Raw genomic sequence first — 18,530 nt, 5'->3', positions numbered from 1 at the left:
GAAAATCATCCTTATTCTGTTGTAGGATGAAGAGGAAAGAATACAAGAGACACTGCCAGTGTTTAGGAAACAGATTCCTGTCCATGGGGTAGAAAACGAGCACATGGTCTTCCATTGCCAACAGAATACAAAGGAATTGCTGAAAGATCAGTACCATTTATTTCATACATTTTAAAGTCTTTGCGTCTTTCCCCTTCCCCGCCTTTTTCTCCCCAGGATCCAGCTCTTTGATTTATTTACTGCAACACTCCTTAGGAAAATGTCTTGTTTAGACTCGCTGCAGTTTTACACTTGTCCTCTGAGCGGGTGTTACTTGCATGGCACTACTCAAAGGTGGCTGTGATATTGCTGGCACTGAGTGAGAGACATAACGTACTATACTATACCCTCAATACTATAGGGTATTGCTCAGCTTTCCAGAATGAACATTCACTTGAGCAGAAACCACTTTATGGGTTTTAGCTTTTATATTTTCTACTTATGCTTTTTGTGTATAACAGATTTCAAAACAAAGAAGGAAAAAATTTACCACCAGACAAGAGTGTGCACATTTAAAGGCTAAAGGTTCTGCTCAGGTGCAGAAGTAAAGTAATTATTAGCTTGTCTGTTAGGAGAAGAAAGATGTCACAACCTTTGAAATGGCATTCCAGTTTGCACTTCCTTTCTACGCCTTGTTCGAAGCGGATACTACATTTTGGCAGGAAATGAAGAGCAAAAGCTTCCTGCAAAGATAAACTTCATGACTCAATTTATATAAACTAAACCTTCTGTGAGTTTAACATTACCCTTTAGAAAAACCTAACTGAATGCTCCAGGGTGAGCAGAAGATGGATGCTGCATAGGCTCCTGCACACTGCCAATCACTCCCTCGCTGGTCCTCACACATCTGACTCCTCTGTCCCATTGGGTTTGTGTCTTCCATGGGGACTACCAACACAACCACCAGACTAAGCACCACCCAGGCACAGGGGTGCAGCCTCTGTGGATGCCAGTGGGACTGCACCCACCTATACCCCAGCAGGACTTTCCCCTCTGCATCTGGAACCAGTTTGGGCTGCTGCCAGCAGAATGTCATCTCCTGCCACAGGTGACACAGGAGGAGACATTTTGCTTTTCAGGTCTCAAGAAGATGCCCAAATTAGATTGCATCTGCAGTGCTGGGAGGGTCCGCTGCTCTGCTAACCACTCAGCACCACATGCACCCAAGGAAAAAGTGTTTACCTGGTGTGGCCACGGTTAACCTTTTTTCCTTGCTGAGACGGTGCCCATGGATGAATTCACTCATGGAAGGGGGACCCCTCAGAAGATATGATTCTGTGGAGACGGGATGAGGGGGGGCTCTTAATAATTTCTGGAGGTAGGTCCCTGAAGTCCTGGGATGGCTCTGATCACAAAGGGAAGGTGAGAATAGTCTTGCAGGAGATCCAAGAAAAATACATATGGAAACAAAAGAGTTTTACTTTAATTACCTTTCAAAGCCTCATGAATGACAACATCATGTTAATTTGCTTAACACGTAAAAAACAACTAGCATTGCCACCCCACGTCATTTCCACAGCAGGGCACCTTGCCTGCATTGGAAATCCTGGTTCATATTCTGGGAGGAGATGAGGTTGAGTTATATCTTGGCACCCTGGAGTCGACATATACAAGGCTCCCTGAATGTTCTCTTGTTTTTGCATTGTGATTAGAGCATACAAGAAAAGGGAATGATTATCTAGGACTTCTCTAACAGAGAGTCCTCTTCAGAACCGAGGCGATCCCCACACCTATAGAGCTTTGGCAGGGCAGTCACAAGACGAGAACTCACTGCTTGAACAGCGAAATATTTGCATAAGGTTATGAATGGCAGCCATCCCCCTTCAAAAGGTTGCTTGCTCCCATGTAGAAAAATTGATCTGAGTGAACACATCCATATTCTTTTCGCACTGATGAAGAACAAGTGAGCACCAGAGCTTAACCAAGAAATGCAGTTTCTTTTGTGTTAAGCACTGAAATGCTCATAGACCACAATCCTTTTTTATTTCAGATGCTCGTTATGGAAAACCTTAAGGAAAACTTACGGAAAACTTGTTAAAGAAAATACATTCACACTAATATTAAAGACATACAAGATGCACTGAGACACTGACAGAATATAGTTCAAAACACTGCATTAAGGAGGAGGAAATAATATAGTGAATAGGTGGATCAGAACCACATGTTGCCAGGCTTTGAATTTCATATTCATATCCTCCCCACCTCCTTCTCCCCAGTCAAAGTACAAAAAAAAAAAAAAAAATTATAATGTTTACAATTCAGTGAACGACTTTAATGAAAGTCTGGCCACTGCACTGTACTGTAAAGATCACTGCATGCATACCTTTTCCTCTGAGTGCCACTGCTGACCAGTAAGTTTGGTTGCTGTGGGCCCTGACTATGCAGGAGGAAAGTGTCTATGCTTGGCACGGTGGCTGATGCCTCCTCACTTACTTTAGGGCTGCCGATCTTGCTCTTTCCAAGCTTGCCTTTGCTGCGTCGGGACTGCTCATGGTCGAACTCTAAATCCTCCAGTCGCTGGGTAAGGGCAAGTTTTTGCTGGATAGCCATGCGCAACAAAGAGTTTAGGGTCTTCTTCTCATCCTCCGCAGCTGCTAGCTGCCTCTGCATCTCATCCAGCTGCGTGACGTACTCATCACACCTGGGAAAACAAACAAGGCAGAAATCTGGGGAACCGGTCCAAGAACCAACCCTACCGGTGATCACATTCCTGGGCTGCAGTTACAGGAGCAGATTCAGATCCAAGCTTTTGCCGAAAAAAATCCTGAAAGCAGACAGCCTAAATTCTTCTGTTCCCGCCTTGAATAAATTTGGACTTGGATCTGAATGCCAACACTTCCAATTCAGCAGGAGAACCTGTATCTATAATATCAGAGTTGTCTATGACAATGTAATCTAATGCAGATAACGAGCAATTGGAGGGGAGGTTTGATATTATCTCCGGGTTAGACCACAAATAACAATTTTGGGTGCTAGTTCTGCTAGTAACTCACCAGGGATAAGAATGTCTACTAATTAGATAATACTATTTTCCATAGACAGTAATATCCAGTTCAGCAAAATATTACAAAAAATGATGAAAAATAGACTGCAAGTACTTTGAACACTTGACACATCAGATATTGTGAAATGAGAAGCCCTCAGTTGTTTGCCATTGTTAACTGATTAAAGAGGTACTACTCAGGAAAACCCATACCTGGAAGTTATTTCACATTTATGGTTGAGACTCTTGGAGGTGTGCTCAGGTATCCATTGCTATGGTCACCTACTCCTTTTTAACCCTCAGCTTCTTTTATCTGCATGAAAAACTGTATCTTTTTCATTTGCTTTAGATCTCTGAGACAGATTTTGAAATAAAACTGCCTTTCTCATGATTTCGTTAGCATTTAAGACTGAATTCATTTAGTCTTGCTTTAAACAATGATTCCTACAGTTAACAGGAAGAGCAAGGCATTTCAGGATGGTCTTAGTCACTTTTTGAAGTGAAATAGCTTCAGGTTGTTAAAAATAGACCATCTAATCAGTAAGAACCAAGAGTAATACATGTGTAACAAACAGTAGTGAAATGATTCACAAGTAGCAGTCGTGTCTGACCATCAGACATTTGTGGCAATGTCCAAGAATTTTTCACGTTAAATGATGCAGCTTTCATCAAATCTCCTCCCCACATGATCTGTATAAATCTAAATAGCTTTGCTGTGTAATTACAATGGTGTAATGGATGAGGATTTAAGTTTATCAGTATCACTCACAGAAAACAAGTATAGAAAATAATTTTAGTTTTCCTTCTCAAAATGTGTGACAAAATAAACTTTTGAATTATTGCAAATGGAGGGACGAAACTAATTTCCCTGAAACTTTAATCTTCTCCTTGGGAAATGGAAATAAAGTATACTCAAAAATTCATAGTTATTGTTCACACACAAACACACACACATATATATTGCACTCTCCTTTTGAATAATTCAGGCACTGGAAGCAAAATGACTAAGTCAGCCATCATTTCAGCTACATTTTCAGTATTATCTTCCTTCTACAGCACCTTAATAAGCATGACTGTCTTTATTCAAGCCTTGAGGAAGAGAGCTATTTCTGCAACACTGGTTGGCTTAAAGCCAGCTTGCACACCTATTTCTGCTCCAAGCCATGAGATGTCTATTGATGCGTTAGCCAGTTTCTTTGACAGAGACATTAGAATGAAATCAGCATTCTGGAGATGAAATTAAATTCATTTGAAGTAGGAATTACTATAATGTCTGTGTTATCAGAGTTTTAAAGACTTATTCTTGTAACCAGATAGATCCTGTATCCATGCCTCTTATTCTCTCCTGTTTTCCTCTTTGTCTAGAAGACACCTTTTTTTCCCCAATCATGCTTCCTTTCGAAAATTTTAAAAAAGTAACATCTGCAGCTACACCTGCAGCACAGTGCCACTAGAGGAACGAACTGCCTTGCTTTAGTATGCCAATAAGCCCATTTTCTTTTTGGAAAAAGATCGGTTTTCTTCAGGCTTTAGGATGTGTTCTTGGTATCTAGACATCTGCTTTGTAAAAGCAGCTAAGAACAGTTAAAAAACATAAGCTCCATGAAGATGGATATTACTAAAGCAGATTTAGACAAACCTGCTTCTCGTTACCTGCTATGAACTATAACAAGCTGGCCTTAGAAATCTGGCTATACTAGATGCTGTTAGCTGGCTTCATACTCGAGACAAAACCAATCTCGTTAATACAACATTTTCCAACTGTTCTGATTAATTACATGCCCTTCCTAGAAGTCTGCCCATAACAGCAACCCTGCATTTTTGGCAGTTCACTGCAGTGTTTGGGTGGTTCCAGTCATCTGACCTCCACCATGACTCGAAGTTTCCTATTATTTTTCACAAACACATGGGCCATTGTCTCTGTGTTTTGTTGCTCAAGCATGTATTTTTTTTTTGAGAAGCAGTGTTCAGAAAGGTTAAACCTAAATCAGTCAAGTAAAGACCATAATTAACTATGGAAACTGCTGAATTAACAGCCTCAGATCTCCTTGAAGTCTGCAGCAGTGAAGGTTATTCCGTGTAGTGGGAGGTAGCTACCGCCTGCAGCCATGGCATTTCCCTTCACTGAAATATTCCCTGCTACATGCAAGTATGGGATAAAAAGAGAAGTGCTTCCAATTAAAAAAAGGAAAAAGCATTACACCCATCCATATTGCTTTTTGCCCACACGTTTTATAAACATTCGTGAAGTCTCACAGTGTACTGAGGAAGAAAAAGGTTAAGAGCTCCTAAGAGAGATGACTTCTGGCACGGCACAGACCATTGCAGGCCAAGCAGGGCTCCAGGATGCACCAGGGCTCTGAACAGGTCTTTCAGAAGTACTCAAATAGTAGTGAGTAACAAAAGTTAGGTAATGTCCTCCTGAGTCAGAGCTCTTTCCCAATTTCTCCCTTGCCCCAGGATGGCTGTAAGCTGCAAGTGACTATTACATAAACAGCACTGTTATCTTGCTGTATGCTGGTCTACTTATTGCCAGAGCAAAAGTCAAGATTTCACCTTTCTCATTTCTCTTGTCTCAGAAAGGAAGCAGACAGACACGTAAGTCCACTTATTTTGTATGAACTGATCCAAGAAGCTTATATAGGAGTTTAAGGGATTTCTAGTTCCATCTATCTCTCTCATCTGGGAATGCAAACCAAATACCAAGTCAGGCTTATGCCTAATTTAGATAACATAAATCACAGCAGAGCTTGAGCTGAAACCTAGCGACACTGACAGTGACAGGTCCCTGCTCTAGCCATATAAGCATAATTCTCTTCTGCTCATAAATGTTTTCTCTTCTAGGATAGCTCCAGGACCTGTCCAAATTTCCTAGTCCATCTCTTCAGCACACATTTTTCTTTAAATATTAATCATAAGAAAATGTCTTGATGGATGGAGAATAAAATCAGTGCACGCAGCGTCAGGACTGTGGCAATATCATGAATAATATTTCTTGCTTTCTCCTGAGTATCTCTAGGCTGGGAAAGCAAGCATGTGTAGAGACTCAGTAAAATTAGCTTTCTGAATCCTTTTAGGATCCTGCTTTAAAAGTAGTTCCTTCTCTCCTTCAGCACGAGACTTCTCTTCCCTTTCTCTCCCAAGGCAACCTCTACTCTAGACTGGAAAACTGATGTTTTAAAGAATTTATTTTTCATTTCCCCTCTGGATGAGCACTGGCCGCCCGTCTCACTGCTTCCCACTCCCACAGCTCCCACCCTGGGTCAGCGACTCAGGGTTGGAGTGAGGGGAAACTACAGGAGGGGCAGGACAGGCTCTCACCATTTTTTCTGGTGTGGGACTACCAGAAGCAGCCCAGGACAAAGTAAGCAGGCTAAAGGCACGAGCTGCAAATCTGATGGGCAGCACATGGCCCTGGCATCAAACAAGAACTTCAGCTCTGCTCTGCCAACCCCATGCATCCCACAGAAAAGGTTTTATACGCTGTTGCTTTCTTTTTCTTTTTTAAGAGAGGTGTTTGGGGAAAAGGGAGTTTGAACTGTACTGAGGACATATTCTTGACAGGTCTGAAGTAAATTCAGAAAGGGATCACAAGGCTAAAGAAGAGGGAAGGAGGAAGCTGTAGAGATCAGAACCACAGAGATTCTGGATTGGGAAAAAAAACAGTCCCAGAAGGAAAAAGAGCAAAAGTAGAGGTACAAGCAGGACAGAAGGACTTTTGAGGGTGAGAAGAACTGAAGAAAGAACTTAAGGAATGGAAGGATGCACAAGTGTCAGGGGAAAACATAGAAAAAGGATGGCTCCTGCTTTCTGCATAGGGGAGCTTTGGAGAAAAGTGTCGTCTTTGCTGTTCAGACCAGAAACAGGTGTGCTGTGCTCTCCTTATAACATGGTATGACCTTTATCCAGTGCATTTGAGGAAGAAACCATGCTGTTCAGCACCAGAATGAACATCCATTTGGGGACCAAATGAACAGAAAAGGATGGTTTATGAAAGAGAAAGGATATTGCTCTATCAAACAGTATATGAAATAATTTTCAGATCTATAATATAACTCTACTATCAGAGGGTAGTTCTCCCTACAGTACAAATTCAGGAGTAAGCACCATGTGATGCAGCATAACCATGGAAACCACTGTATTGTTCAACAGAAGACTAAACAATTGCTTTTTTATGCTGAAGGTTGCTATTGCATCTAATGTTACTGCACAGAGAATCTTAGTGTCTTGTATTTTCAAACAGCTTTCTCTCCTTCAACAGACATCTAGAGTATATCAGCTCTCTGTCATTTAAAAAAATGCTATTCCAAATGGACTATTCAGAACGAGTCAATGATTTGAACATTTAGGAAGATTGATTTAATTATAAAGGCCATTATATTCCAGGGTAAGGAAGGAAAAGGAATATTTTACAACAGAAAAATCTATAGGAGCACACTGATGTGCAAGACCTTGCAGTGGATGACTTTTTATAACTGTGCTCAGAAAATACTGGGCAAACCTTACGACCTCAAGGGCAGGGATATGTTCCACAGGCCATGCACTCAGTGTTTAATCACTACTGCATGGAGTTTACCAACAGCAGTAGATGCTTCGGGTGGGGTTTATCTCTACTAACATTAGATATTTACAAAGCGGAAATCTGTAACTCAGCAAGTCACCCAGATCCCCTTTATAGTTCATAGAAGAGAAACAGAAGCTTCATTGCATGCTACACACAAGACATCTTAGAAAAGGCACCTAGATGAATGGCATCATTTAAGCCTAACTCTCACAGAAGAGATGCTGCTGTCTCCCACCAGCTTTAGGATATGCCTTAAACCCAACAGAAGTGTGCACTCAGGATGCCCAAATAGGATATAGAGCATTCAGTACACCAACAACCTAACATTCCCTTTAAGTAACAACTTCTAAATCTTTGCAAACTTCTTTTACCTCGTAGGTTGATGATTTATGCTCCATGCAAGACCCTCGTTTGCTTTATGCTCATGATGCCACTCCTCTCCTCTGGAGTTAGTAGGCTTCCAGGTAATCCTATAGAGTTAGTACATTCATGTATCTCCTAGAGTAATGAGCTTGCAAATAAAGATCGACACGTGCATTTCTAATACACCCACACAACTTTCCTTTCTTCAAGAAAATCTTTAGATGCCAATGAAATCAATGGAGCTACCTTGGTTCACACCACCTGCTGAGTTGGTTCTTCATTTCCATTATGGGACTACACGTACTCTTCTGACGATGAACCTATGATGAATTTGTACACAGCACCAATGTCACGGCATGTAAACGTCCCTTCTCTTTCCTTCCCACCTCTCTCAGCTGCTGCTGCCACTGTCACTAAGCAACAAAGGACCTTTGAAAGCTGGAAGAGGTGAGATGGCACCTATATACCACAGGGAACACTGGAGAGATGTTGGCATGAGGCATGAAGCCGTCTTATCACTTATGGACTAAAGCACGAGCAAGAAATCTGCATTGTGCTTGACCATAAGGGGAAAAAAAGTGGCTTGATATAGAGAATAATTTCCTGAGGATATTAATTTCCTTGCATATTTGGGAATTAAGAATTTATTGATGAAAGTGTTGGATCTTTAAAAAAAAATATTTTTAGGTAACCTTTTAAAAAGCAGCTAAAACCAAAATCTTTTCTGAAGAAGGTGTGGGAGAAGGAAAGAAGAGAGATGATTAATTACTGTCCTGCCAGGAGGAACTATGTTACAGAAGATAAGTGAAACTTTCATCCTGTGAAGGAGAAGATAATAAATTGAATATCACAGCGGGAGAAAATAAGAATTCATGCTGGAGTGGGAAATTGCAGTGGCCTCACAATTATTAGTGCTGGATTACAGCATAGGCTGGTTGATGAAATAGATTTTACTAGTGGTAAGTAATAAATCCCACAATAATGAAAACATGGGATTCTGAAGATCATCATTAACTTTACATCATTAGCTTTACATGACAGAATCACTGCGTACTTCTGAATGTGAAAATCAGCCACATAAATCTACTGTTTGATTTCCACTTTAAAAAGCCCTATAAATGCAAATATACTGGAGGCGTATATTGGCATTTGTAACACTTTACTCAAGGTTGTATTGACATTGCTATTCTCCAGCTTTATTTTCCAAGACACGCATCTCAGTAGCACTTGAAAACTTGCAGGTTTTGCACAGTGTGCACTCTAAGACTTATTCACCTTCATCCAGCAAACCTCTGACCTTGCAGAAAATAATTTGTCTCTCTCCTCCTAAGCACCCAACAAACACGGCTAAGTCTGTTCTCAGCACACGCATATTTACTTTTACAGTGCTGAGCCAGATGGTGAAACCATTTCCCTTACCTGGTTGCAAACATTGCTCTCAAGGATGAGAATGTTGCTGCATCTTCCTTCAAAGCCTTTAATTCATTCCGTAGTTTGGTCATGGTTTCAGTCACCATTGCTTTTTCATTTTCGTATTTATTCTTCAAATTGGCTAGTGCCACTTCAGCTGTCTGAGAACACAAACAAGGATATATGCTTATGAGACAGATATCTGATAACAGCTAAGATGCCATGTTTGATTTCACTTTTGATTGCCTTCTTCATTCACACGGTAAAAGAAGTTAGACCTGAGCTTCATTGCACTGCACTCTTTAATGTCTTCTTTTAAGTTGTACTCCATGAAACCAGGAAAAGGAGTTGAAAGGACAAAGCCAATTTCCATGCACTGGCAACAACTTGACACCTTAAATGTCTCTGCAAAACTATGCAGCTGTATGTTGAGGACTCAGGGAAGTGAGTAAGTTACTACAGCTTAAGGAGCTGCTACCGTGTCATCTGAGCTGCAGTAAACAACCAGGTGGGTCCCACGACCATGTTGCAAACAGGATGCACGGCACGCGAGACTCGGCCTCTGTAGCCAAGGTGCAAACTAACGTGTTTCACCTCATGCTTCCTGCCAGCTGAGGCTCTCCTTGGGCAAGGTGGCCGGCAGGACCTGACAGCTTACTTTAGTGTCTGAGCACTGGCAATGACTACTGATGTGCAAACCAGCATTATTTTGGCAGTTTTAAGCACTACAAAAAAAGAACAAAAAAAGTGTAAATTACAGTTTTCACTTAACAGGAAAGCAAGGCTTTGTAGTCATCCTATTCCCTTCATTTTTTCTGCTCCCTCCTTTCTTTTTTCAATTTCATCCATTAAATTTCTTTGATTTACTGCCCTACTGCTTTTAATAGTTACCTTTGTCTTGTTTTTGCAAGAGTTGAACATTCTGCTTCACCTATGAAGTTTAGTATCATTTTGAAGTTATTCAAAATACATAGTTTTACAGAGGCTTTATACCTGCTGCTGCTATGAGACGTTTAAAATTATTGTCACTGGATGAGATGAAGGAAAAAATGTTTCCTTTTACATTTACTCAGAGAGGGTTATGGTGGTTTTTTCACTTCATTTAGTGCATAATAAGTTGCAACATTTCATATAGGCAATCAATTTCCCCTGTTGATCTTGTGGGTTCTTGAGCCATCACCAGGGAAGAGAAGTGTAGAAGAACATTGGTTTAAAGCAACCAGCAAGGGGACATGACAAAAGATGGTAATGGTCAAACAGTTGGAAACCTATTTTAAACTTAGTTTTCTGAAACTCAATACATTTCCCACTAACAATGTCTCTTAACAAAAGGACATATTAGCATCTCCTACTAAAATACAACTCTGTTCATTTGTGTCGGGGGAAATATAGCACAGTTAGAAATGGCAGTGTTAAAATAATTCAATTTTTTTTTCAAATTGTACACTCACCAATAATGCTTTCTCTACTTTTACATTAGTTTACATTGAGAGAAGAGATTTTAAAAAATCACTAGTAACTACCTGTCATTTTAAATAGATGGGGTTTTCCATGCCAAATCTGAAATCATCAGCAATACATGTTAAAAAAATCAACCACTTAGGGATATATTCAAACAAATGCAGCTTTTCTATCTGTTTTCAGCCATGAGCAAAAATGTACACTCATAAATTAACATGGAGAAGAAAGATTAACTATGTTTAATAAAACTACTTTTTTGAAGGGAAATCTAGGAAATAATAGTGCATCAGAGAATAAATTCCTATTTAACAGATACAATTAAATCAGATTTATTTAAGAATTTTCAGGTCACTAATGAGGCAAAAGGGATTTAGGAGAGCACAGGTAGACTCTATAGCTCAAACTGAGTTCTGCTTTGCCCCTATGGCAGGAATTCAGATGTCTTTGCTTTGTAAGAGAAATACAGCCCCATGTCCCTTAACCTATCATACCTCATCTTCAAATACAGAATTCATGTAAAGATTTTCCTTCATTTAGGAATGAAAATGAGTTAAAGATATGTGCCACCTAATGCTAGACTTTAAAAAAAAAAATTGTTAAATTGTTTCAACAGTGGGATTACATATCCCATGTAAACCCAATAATTTACACATCACTGAAACTGTTCACAATGATCAGGTAGATCATTGTGATCCCTATGTTTTAGTCTGGATGTCAGGGTAAATTAAATGGACATTTAACACTACAGGATGAAAAATAACTTAGAAATATAATTTACTTGGCAAATAAAGGTAACAGAGGAAGGACTGTGTCAAATCTTCAAACCTTTTTTTTCTCCCTATTAGAGTTTTCCATAAAACAGCATATAGAAAACGAAGCATAAATTGCAAGACCTATTGGAAGTGCCTGGTGGCTCTCCACGCACCAGACAAGCTTTTGAACACACCCCTTTGCAGGCTGTCGAGGGTCTCCCTTCTGAAAGTCTCCTAAGTGAAGAACGAATGGGCACAAGTGCTCTACTAGAGAAGGAAATAAAACTAACAAAAATGTGTTTTTAATAGGCAAGGGAAAGAAAGGGGAAGCAAGCTAGGGAAGCTTCTGTTGGAAACCTGCAGCCAGGCAGCCAGGGCCAGCAGAGCAGTGGGGCATCGCTTTAGCATGAGGCACAGCACACTCAAGAGGTCCTTGTAAGAGCCAGTGGGCACCAGACGGTGCAGATGCTCAGGTTACCTACAGCTCATCAGTTTGGGACCTGGATGCTGACTGAAGCCAATTGCTGTCAGACTCCTCGGCTCAGAGGCTGTCATTTTACAATGCAGCTAAGTCAATCTATATTGGCTAGCTGCCACCAAAAGAATAATTACCTACCCTTTCCCCATCCCTACCCTTTGCAGCTCTGGTGTTTTTCTTCTACGCTTACTGTGAGCTAGTTTAGGGGGCCTGAAGAGGCAGAAAACTCACCTGAAGCACCCTCAAGCCAGAATGTGTGATGGGGAGTGGGACTGAGGGGAGAAGGGGAACTTGGACTCCGTCTTTCAGAGGTACCTATGTGTCTGGTCACCTCAGCTGTACTGCTAGACTGTGCTAAGAGTAACAGGGACAAAATGAACTGAAGCCATAGCTTCATGTTACTCTTCCTCCAGCACCAGCTCTAGTCTAAATTATTTCTATTTGTTCCCTCTCTCAGCCAGTCTCCAAAATTGTATCCATTAAGCCATATATGTGTGGTTGTGCCTGAAACCAGTTCTGCGGGATAATCTAGATTTTAAAGACTTGGGGCAAACAGTGCGTTCAGAGAGTGCTCTGAAAGGAAGGATGGGGTGAATAAAAGCCTGCATCTCCAAGTAGTGGGTGCCAGAAGGAAGCAGATGCCCAGGACCTGGCTTTGTTTTTAACAGCTCTTTCTGAAGCATTTGGTTTTAAGCCGCAGTTAACTATAAAACTGTATCAGAGAAACTTCACTCCACATAAAAATGCAACCTCTGAGCAACACACATGGAAATGGAGAGCACAAGAAAAAGATGAAAATGCAGAAAAATGTGTGACTACTCTTCAGTGAAGTAAATAACGCACTAAGACAGGAGAGGGGCTAATGACCAGTCATGCAGAGGAACTGGGTGAACACACTACCTAGCCACTCAGCGAGCCACCTGGAGACACAGGATTAATCACTCGCAGAGCATGTAGCATTTGCTGTGCAGAGGACATCACCTGGAGCTGACAGCAAGGCCGGGAGGGAGCAGAGAGCTCCAACACCTGGACTCCTGCGGAATGTGAAACACTATCCAGGAAGAGAGAGCTGGGGCATGCAGAGCTCAGCCCCCCCGTCCCCAAAGCCCAGCCGTGGAGCCACACAGGCTGGGGTGGGCACACACCCGAGCCCCAGGACTCCAGGCACTGCCAGAACTGACGACGTCCTTTTCATCCCCCTCCTTATCCTTACCTGCTAAGCTGCCTAAAGGTTGCCACCTTAATCCTGAAATCCATGAACAAATCTCATTTTCTCTATATATTCACATTCTAAGACAACTTTGTATCCCATTTACTTTACATTAGCAGTGTGAGAAGCAAACCAAGTAAAAAAATTGTTGCTGAAAGAATATTAAGTCCTACAGTGGTAAGTACTTTATTTTTTCACCAAAAAAGCAGAACAGTAGCCTGTTATTTTAGTGCAGAAATCGTATGTGGTACTGGATCTTTCCACCCAGCCTCACTTTCCCAGCAGAAATTCTACTGTATTCTGTCTATATAACATCAGAGCATTTGTTTATAGATAAGGTACTGTATGTCTGGGGTTATCAAGTTATTTTTTCTGAAGGACTTTCATGGGTATCTCAGTAACAGGAGCTCAAGACACCATAGTTACTGCCAATACAGATGTGAAGGTCTTGCTGACTCAACTCCTTCCCATCGAACCATTTACCTATGAGAACAACCGATCATTTTTCAATCAGAACTTCAGGATATTAAATTCCCCTCACAGGCAGCTTTGCTTTCTGTTATTAGAAATCAAAATCAAAACCATTATTGAACTGATCCTAAAAGTTATTATATCATTAATTTGATACTACTTTACAATTTATGCTACTTGTTAATGCTAACGCTACTTGGATTTGCTCCACAAAACTGGTGCTGACACAGTAATTATGGCTACGAATAACTGGATACATAAATCAAGACAAGGTAAGCAAGCAAGCTAGCAAGATATATATGCCTTGCTATCTTGAGCAATTGATTTAATAATTCATTTTCCCAGGCTTAGGTTTGCAGCTTCTTAGAGCAAATCTTGCTCTCTTTTTTGTGTTACAGAGTTTTGTGTAGTCTGTTTGCAGCTCAGCCTAACAGTAAAATGCTTATATGAAAATGTTACTAAAGAAAATACAGCTAGAATAAAAAGAAATATCATGAGATAGGGCCAAATGCTTTAAACTAGGCAACAGCTTGCCAGGTTCAAACAGAAATTTATTGTATGCTGTCAAAGATTTAAAAGGTGCAACTGCACTGCTGGAGTGCGAGGCCCACTGCAACAGAAGGGGACAGAAACAGAGACTCCTTCAGGGCTGTCCTGCAGTCGGGTAAGTCACTGTGAAGAGAAGCGAATACAATTCAAGTCTGGAGGCAGAAACTCCATTTGCTCTTTTTCTCTTCTGATGAGCCATTTACCCCTGTGTACCTGGGTAACAGAGGATATCAGTGCACTGCGACGAAGCATACTGCCAGGAAAACACTACAATTCTCGTTTTAATCTGATGTTGCAATACTTCTGGTGGTCACTAGATAGCACCCGTGCTTCCCTGGTTAAGGGGGTGACTTCACTACTGAAAGACAGCCTGAAATACCAGACGCAGGGGCCTGCTGCTGGTCTTCCCCCCTGGATCTGAATGGCGAGATGCTCTAGGAAGGCCAAGTCTTGCCACTTTTACAGTGCATTTGGTTGTGCTCATTTTGCTTTCCCATATTACTCCAACCAAAAAAGCTTCACCTAAAGTGTCTCTGTTTGGAGTGCAAACAAATACAGGTGTTTTGTAATAGCATTGCTACAAAGCATGGTGAGATGCGATGTGGCCCCTCTGGAGGCTGAGGACCGGCCAGGGCATCCAGCCCCCTGCCAGCTGCGGGCTTCCCTCTCAAAGAGGCCTCCTGCAGCTCTGCTCTGCTACCTTGGGCACCAGCAGTGTCGTACCGTGCTACGTAAGGGATGAAAAGACATAGTTTCGTATTAATGTCAGCTTCATTAGGGCTCTAGGAAGGTTTTTTTAAAAAAATCAAAATTCTAGCTCTTGTGGTTCTGGAGCAAATGTGAAAAACTGAACCAGATATCCTCTGTAGGCTCATCTAAACTGAAACCCACAAGGGAAAAATATTCCCAGCCTACTGCTGCTTTAAAACTTATTTTGGAGGGGAAGAACTCAACGGGATGAATCTTGATTCCTGGGTTTTGAACATGAGATGTGCTTTGAGTCCTGGGATACACCCATCACTTGAGGCTGGCAGTACCGCTAGCGCATAATAAAACTCATTCCCCCTCCCTGTAACTTTAAATTTCTCCTTCCCTTTTATATTATTATGTCTTTTAACTTTAAAGTTTGAGGATGTTCATATTTGGTTTGCATGAACAGTATTGCAGGATTCTATACCCAGTTGTACAGTTACCAATATCTACGCTGCTATCCAATAAATAAAAGTTTAGTTAATAGCACCTCCTTACTCAGCAAATCTATCTTTCCCATTTCAGTGAGCACGCTTTAGGATGATACTTTATTTCTGACAGCAATAAAAGAGCAAGACTGAGCTAGATTCTCTGGTAGTATCAAAAAATAAATGATAGCTCTATGCTAATGGAAAAAATCTTTAATTTGGAATCTAAACCCATATACCTCAATTACATCTTAAGTACATTTTAATTACATGAAAAATCCACATATAATTGCTCAGAGCTATTATTGCTTAGCTAGAGATGGTATTTAATTACTTGAATTAATATTTAACATGTGTTGTATTGGAAGGGGGGAAATGCTATAAAAGACTCAATGTATATTGAAATATTGCTGCAATTTAAAAATCCCCAGTACTCCAGAAATGCAGTTACAGATCCAACAATCAATTAAACTTGAAACTGTAACTTCAGACTACTTGACTATTGGGAATTTTAACACTGAAATCCCATCACTGTCATCAGCTAGTAGTATCCCAAGCTGTTAACCAGGATTCATGCCCCCATGTGGTGATCACTGCACTGTTTCTAGATGAGAAAAATCCCAGGCAATCTGGAAAGACGATTCTGCCGCTGCAGCCTCTTGCATTCAGATTTAATTCTGGGCATAAGGAGATGCACCAAAGTAAATAAAACTATTTGCATGCTTAAATTTAACTTTTTAAAGTGTTTGCAGACCTGGAATCTAATGGATACAAAGGGCTTGGGAGGATATACCATGCAAAAAAAATTGACAGTACTCTTGAAAAACACACCATTACATGGTCCTCTTTTGGTATTTGATATAAAATGCGGTAATTCTCAGCTTCTTTGCATTGCTGAAACATCAAAAATACAGTGGTTTGATGATTTTTTTTTTTAAGCTGTGAAAATTTTCAAAATAATAATTTGAAATTTTGTAATCTCTTAAAATATATCTTTATAATTAATCCTTTTCAAAATAAAAAATTGCAGTTACTGTTTCAGTCATTATTATCACATAGTGATGTCCTTTTTCTTAAAAAAAAAAAAAGAAAATCCTGATTTTATTTCTTAAAGGATTAAAAACATGACAATGGCAGGAGAAATTATTTCTGACTTAAAAGAAAAATCATTAAAAAAAAATTCCAACCACCTGTAATGAAAACAACTCAGCATTTCACCTGCTGTCTTATCAAAGAAGTGCCCAGCTTCGCTATGGTCCAAAGCCACTGGTCACACTCTTACACCTGCCATCCTCTTCCTGAGGTGCGCTTTAGCGTTTGTGGCATTTATTTTTAATCCCCTTAAATTTGCTGGGGGACATTCAAGTTTTGCAGCCTGTGGAGCATTACCAAGAGCCAAGAACACCACAATGGGTTGTTTGCACCGTCTGCTCCGCTACATCCCACCAGCAGGGCCACCTGCAGCTGCTGAGGTGCTGGCCCAGGTGGTCTCCCCTACGCTTGCCCTCCCCACCGCTCCAGCAGTACCCGCCCTGGCGAGGGGTCAGCACACCCAAGGGCCTCTCCATGCACACTCCATATTTTTTTTTTCCGATGATGACAATCTTATCATTTTGCAATAATACTAGCAACATGCCCACACATCAGGCTGGGAGGTAGCTGATCCCTCCCTACCCCTCTGCTTTTCTCTCGCTTCACAGGAAAGGCTCTTCTGCCTGTGCCCTTGGTGAATGGTGGGTGCTGAGAAAAGCAGAGCTAAAGAACTTAAAGAGGAGGCGGGGAGGGAGGGAAGAAAGGTCTGCCCTCACCATGATTGAGTGAGAGGCTAAATAACCTGTGAGTAAAATCTCTCCTCCGAAATACTCCTGGGAAAGCTTGTAAGTGACCTGTATAAATAACAGACATTCCCGACTGACTGCTTTATTAGCATCTTACCTGCTTGTTGGCTTTCAGCACTGCTCTCAGGGTTGCGATCTGCTCCCGCTTCGTACTCAGGAGTGATTTCAGTTTCAGTATCTCTTCCATTAAGGCCTCCTTGTCTTTATCAATCATGGGCGCCAGCTCCCGAGCTGCAGCACGCTGGCGCGACAGCTGCAGCGACCGATCGACAGCCTTCTGCAAGTGCTTGATTTGGTCCCTTATTATGGCATTGAGGTTGTAGATGTTCATCGGCTCTTTGCGGATGTCACTGGTATCAGAGACAGGGGAGGAAGGAGGGGCTGTGATGACAGGAGAAATGGTAGGTGTTTTCGTTGGGCTCTGTTCCTTGCCAGGCTCCGTGGCCTCTTTCGTCACCTGCTCAGTTGGGGTCCTGGCTTCTACGGGCGATGCCACCCCCCTTCTGGCGAGCCGCGGGGAAAGGAGACCTCGAGGGTCATCCGGTCCTTTCAGGCTCCCGCTGCGGGTGACTCTGCTTTGCCTGTAATAGTCCAACATGACCCTGTTTGGTGTCTCGTTGTTGCACAGGCAGACGTGATGGTAGAGCTGAGCCAGCTCCTCACTAAATGTCACCAGCTCGTCCTGGGCGGTGTTGAGGGTATTATGGTTTTCATTTGCTATGCCTGTCATCCTTTGCAATTCCTTTTCCATGTGGACCATTTTTTCCTGGCTTTCCTTGGTTGACTTCTCCAGGCTTGTCACTTGCTCATCGTATGTCTGGATTCTGCTCTCATACTTAGCCTTCTCTTCAGTGTAGTTTTCCACGTACTTATTATATTTCTCCTTTAAGGCTTTGATTTCTGCTTTAAGGTCTATCACCTCAGTAACAGCTACTTTGTATTTACATTCTAGGATCTCCAAGCCATTGATGTCCACTTCATAGTCATGTGCTTCCTCGCTGGGGTCTCGGCCCTTCTCACAGTCAACCTCAGCTTTCAGCTCCTTGTTGCTCTGCAGCCCCCTCATGGCGTTGACATGCTCCGTGAGCCTGTGGACTCGCTCGTGTTGCTCGGTCAGGGCTCCCTTGGTGTGCTCCAGCTGCGTCTGAGACTCCTGCAGGCTGGCCAGGAGAATGGCCTTCTCTCTCTCCACCTGCAACAGAGTCAAAGTAAGAAACCGAGGATCTCATCCTAC

General features: G+C 41.6%; 1 protein-coding gene across 4 annotated transcripts in view; it reads right to left on the bottom strand.

Moving 5' to 3' along the window:
- BICD1 (BICD cargo adaptor 1) overlaps positions 1-18,530 on the bottom strand; it is a 185,169-nt gene that overhangs the window by 20,866 nt on the left and 145,773 nt on the right. For 2 of the 4 annotated variants that reach the window (XM_050900764.1, XM_050900774.1), the window contains exons 5-8: positions 17,394-18,488; positions 9,369-9,520; positions 2,363-2,680; positions 1,222-1,412 (exon numbers count right to left, since the gene is read on the bottom strand). In XM_050900764.1, coding sequence (XP_050756721.1) covers positions 1,222-1,412; positions 2,363-2,680; positions 9,369-9,520; positions 17,394-18,488 — 1,756 coding nt within the window. Of the gene's footprint in view, positions 1-1,045; positions 1,055-1,221; positions 1,413-2,362; positions 2,681-9,368; positions 9,521-17,393; positions 18,489-18,530 lie in introns of all 4 variants that reach the window. The other 2 variants (XM_050900783.1, XM_050900791.1) reach the window with 2 other exon arrangements.

Source organism: Gymnogyps californianus, chromosome 1 (genome assembly GCF_018139145.2).
Source record: "Gymnogyps californianus isolate 813 chromosome 1, ASM1813914v2, whole genome shotgun sequence".
Lineage (NCBI taxonomy): Eukaryota > Metazoa > Chordata > Aves > Accipitriformes > Cathartidae > Gymnogyps > Gymnogyps californianus.
This window is presented reverse-complemented; position numbering and strand designations above follow the sequence as displayed.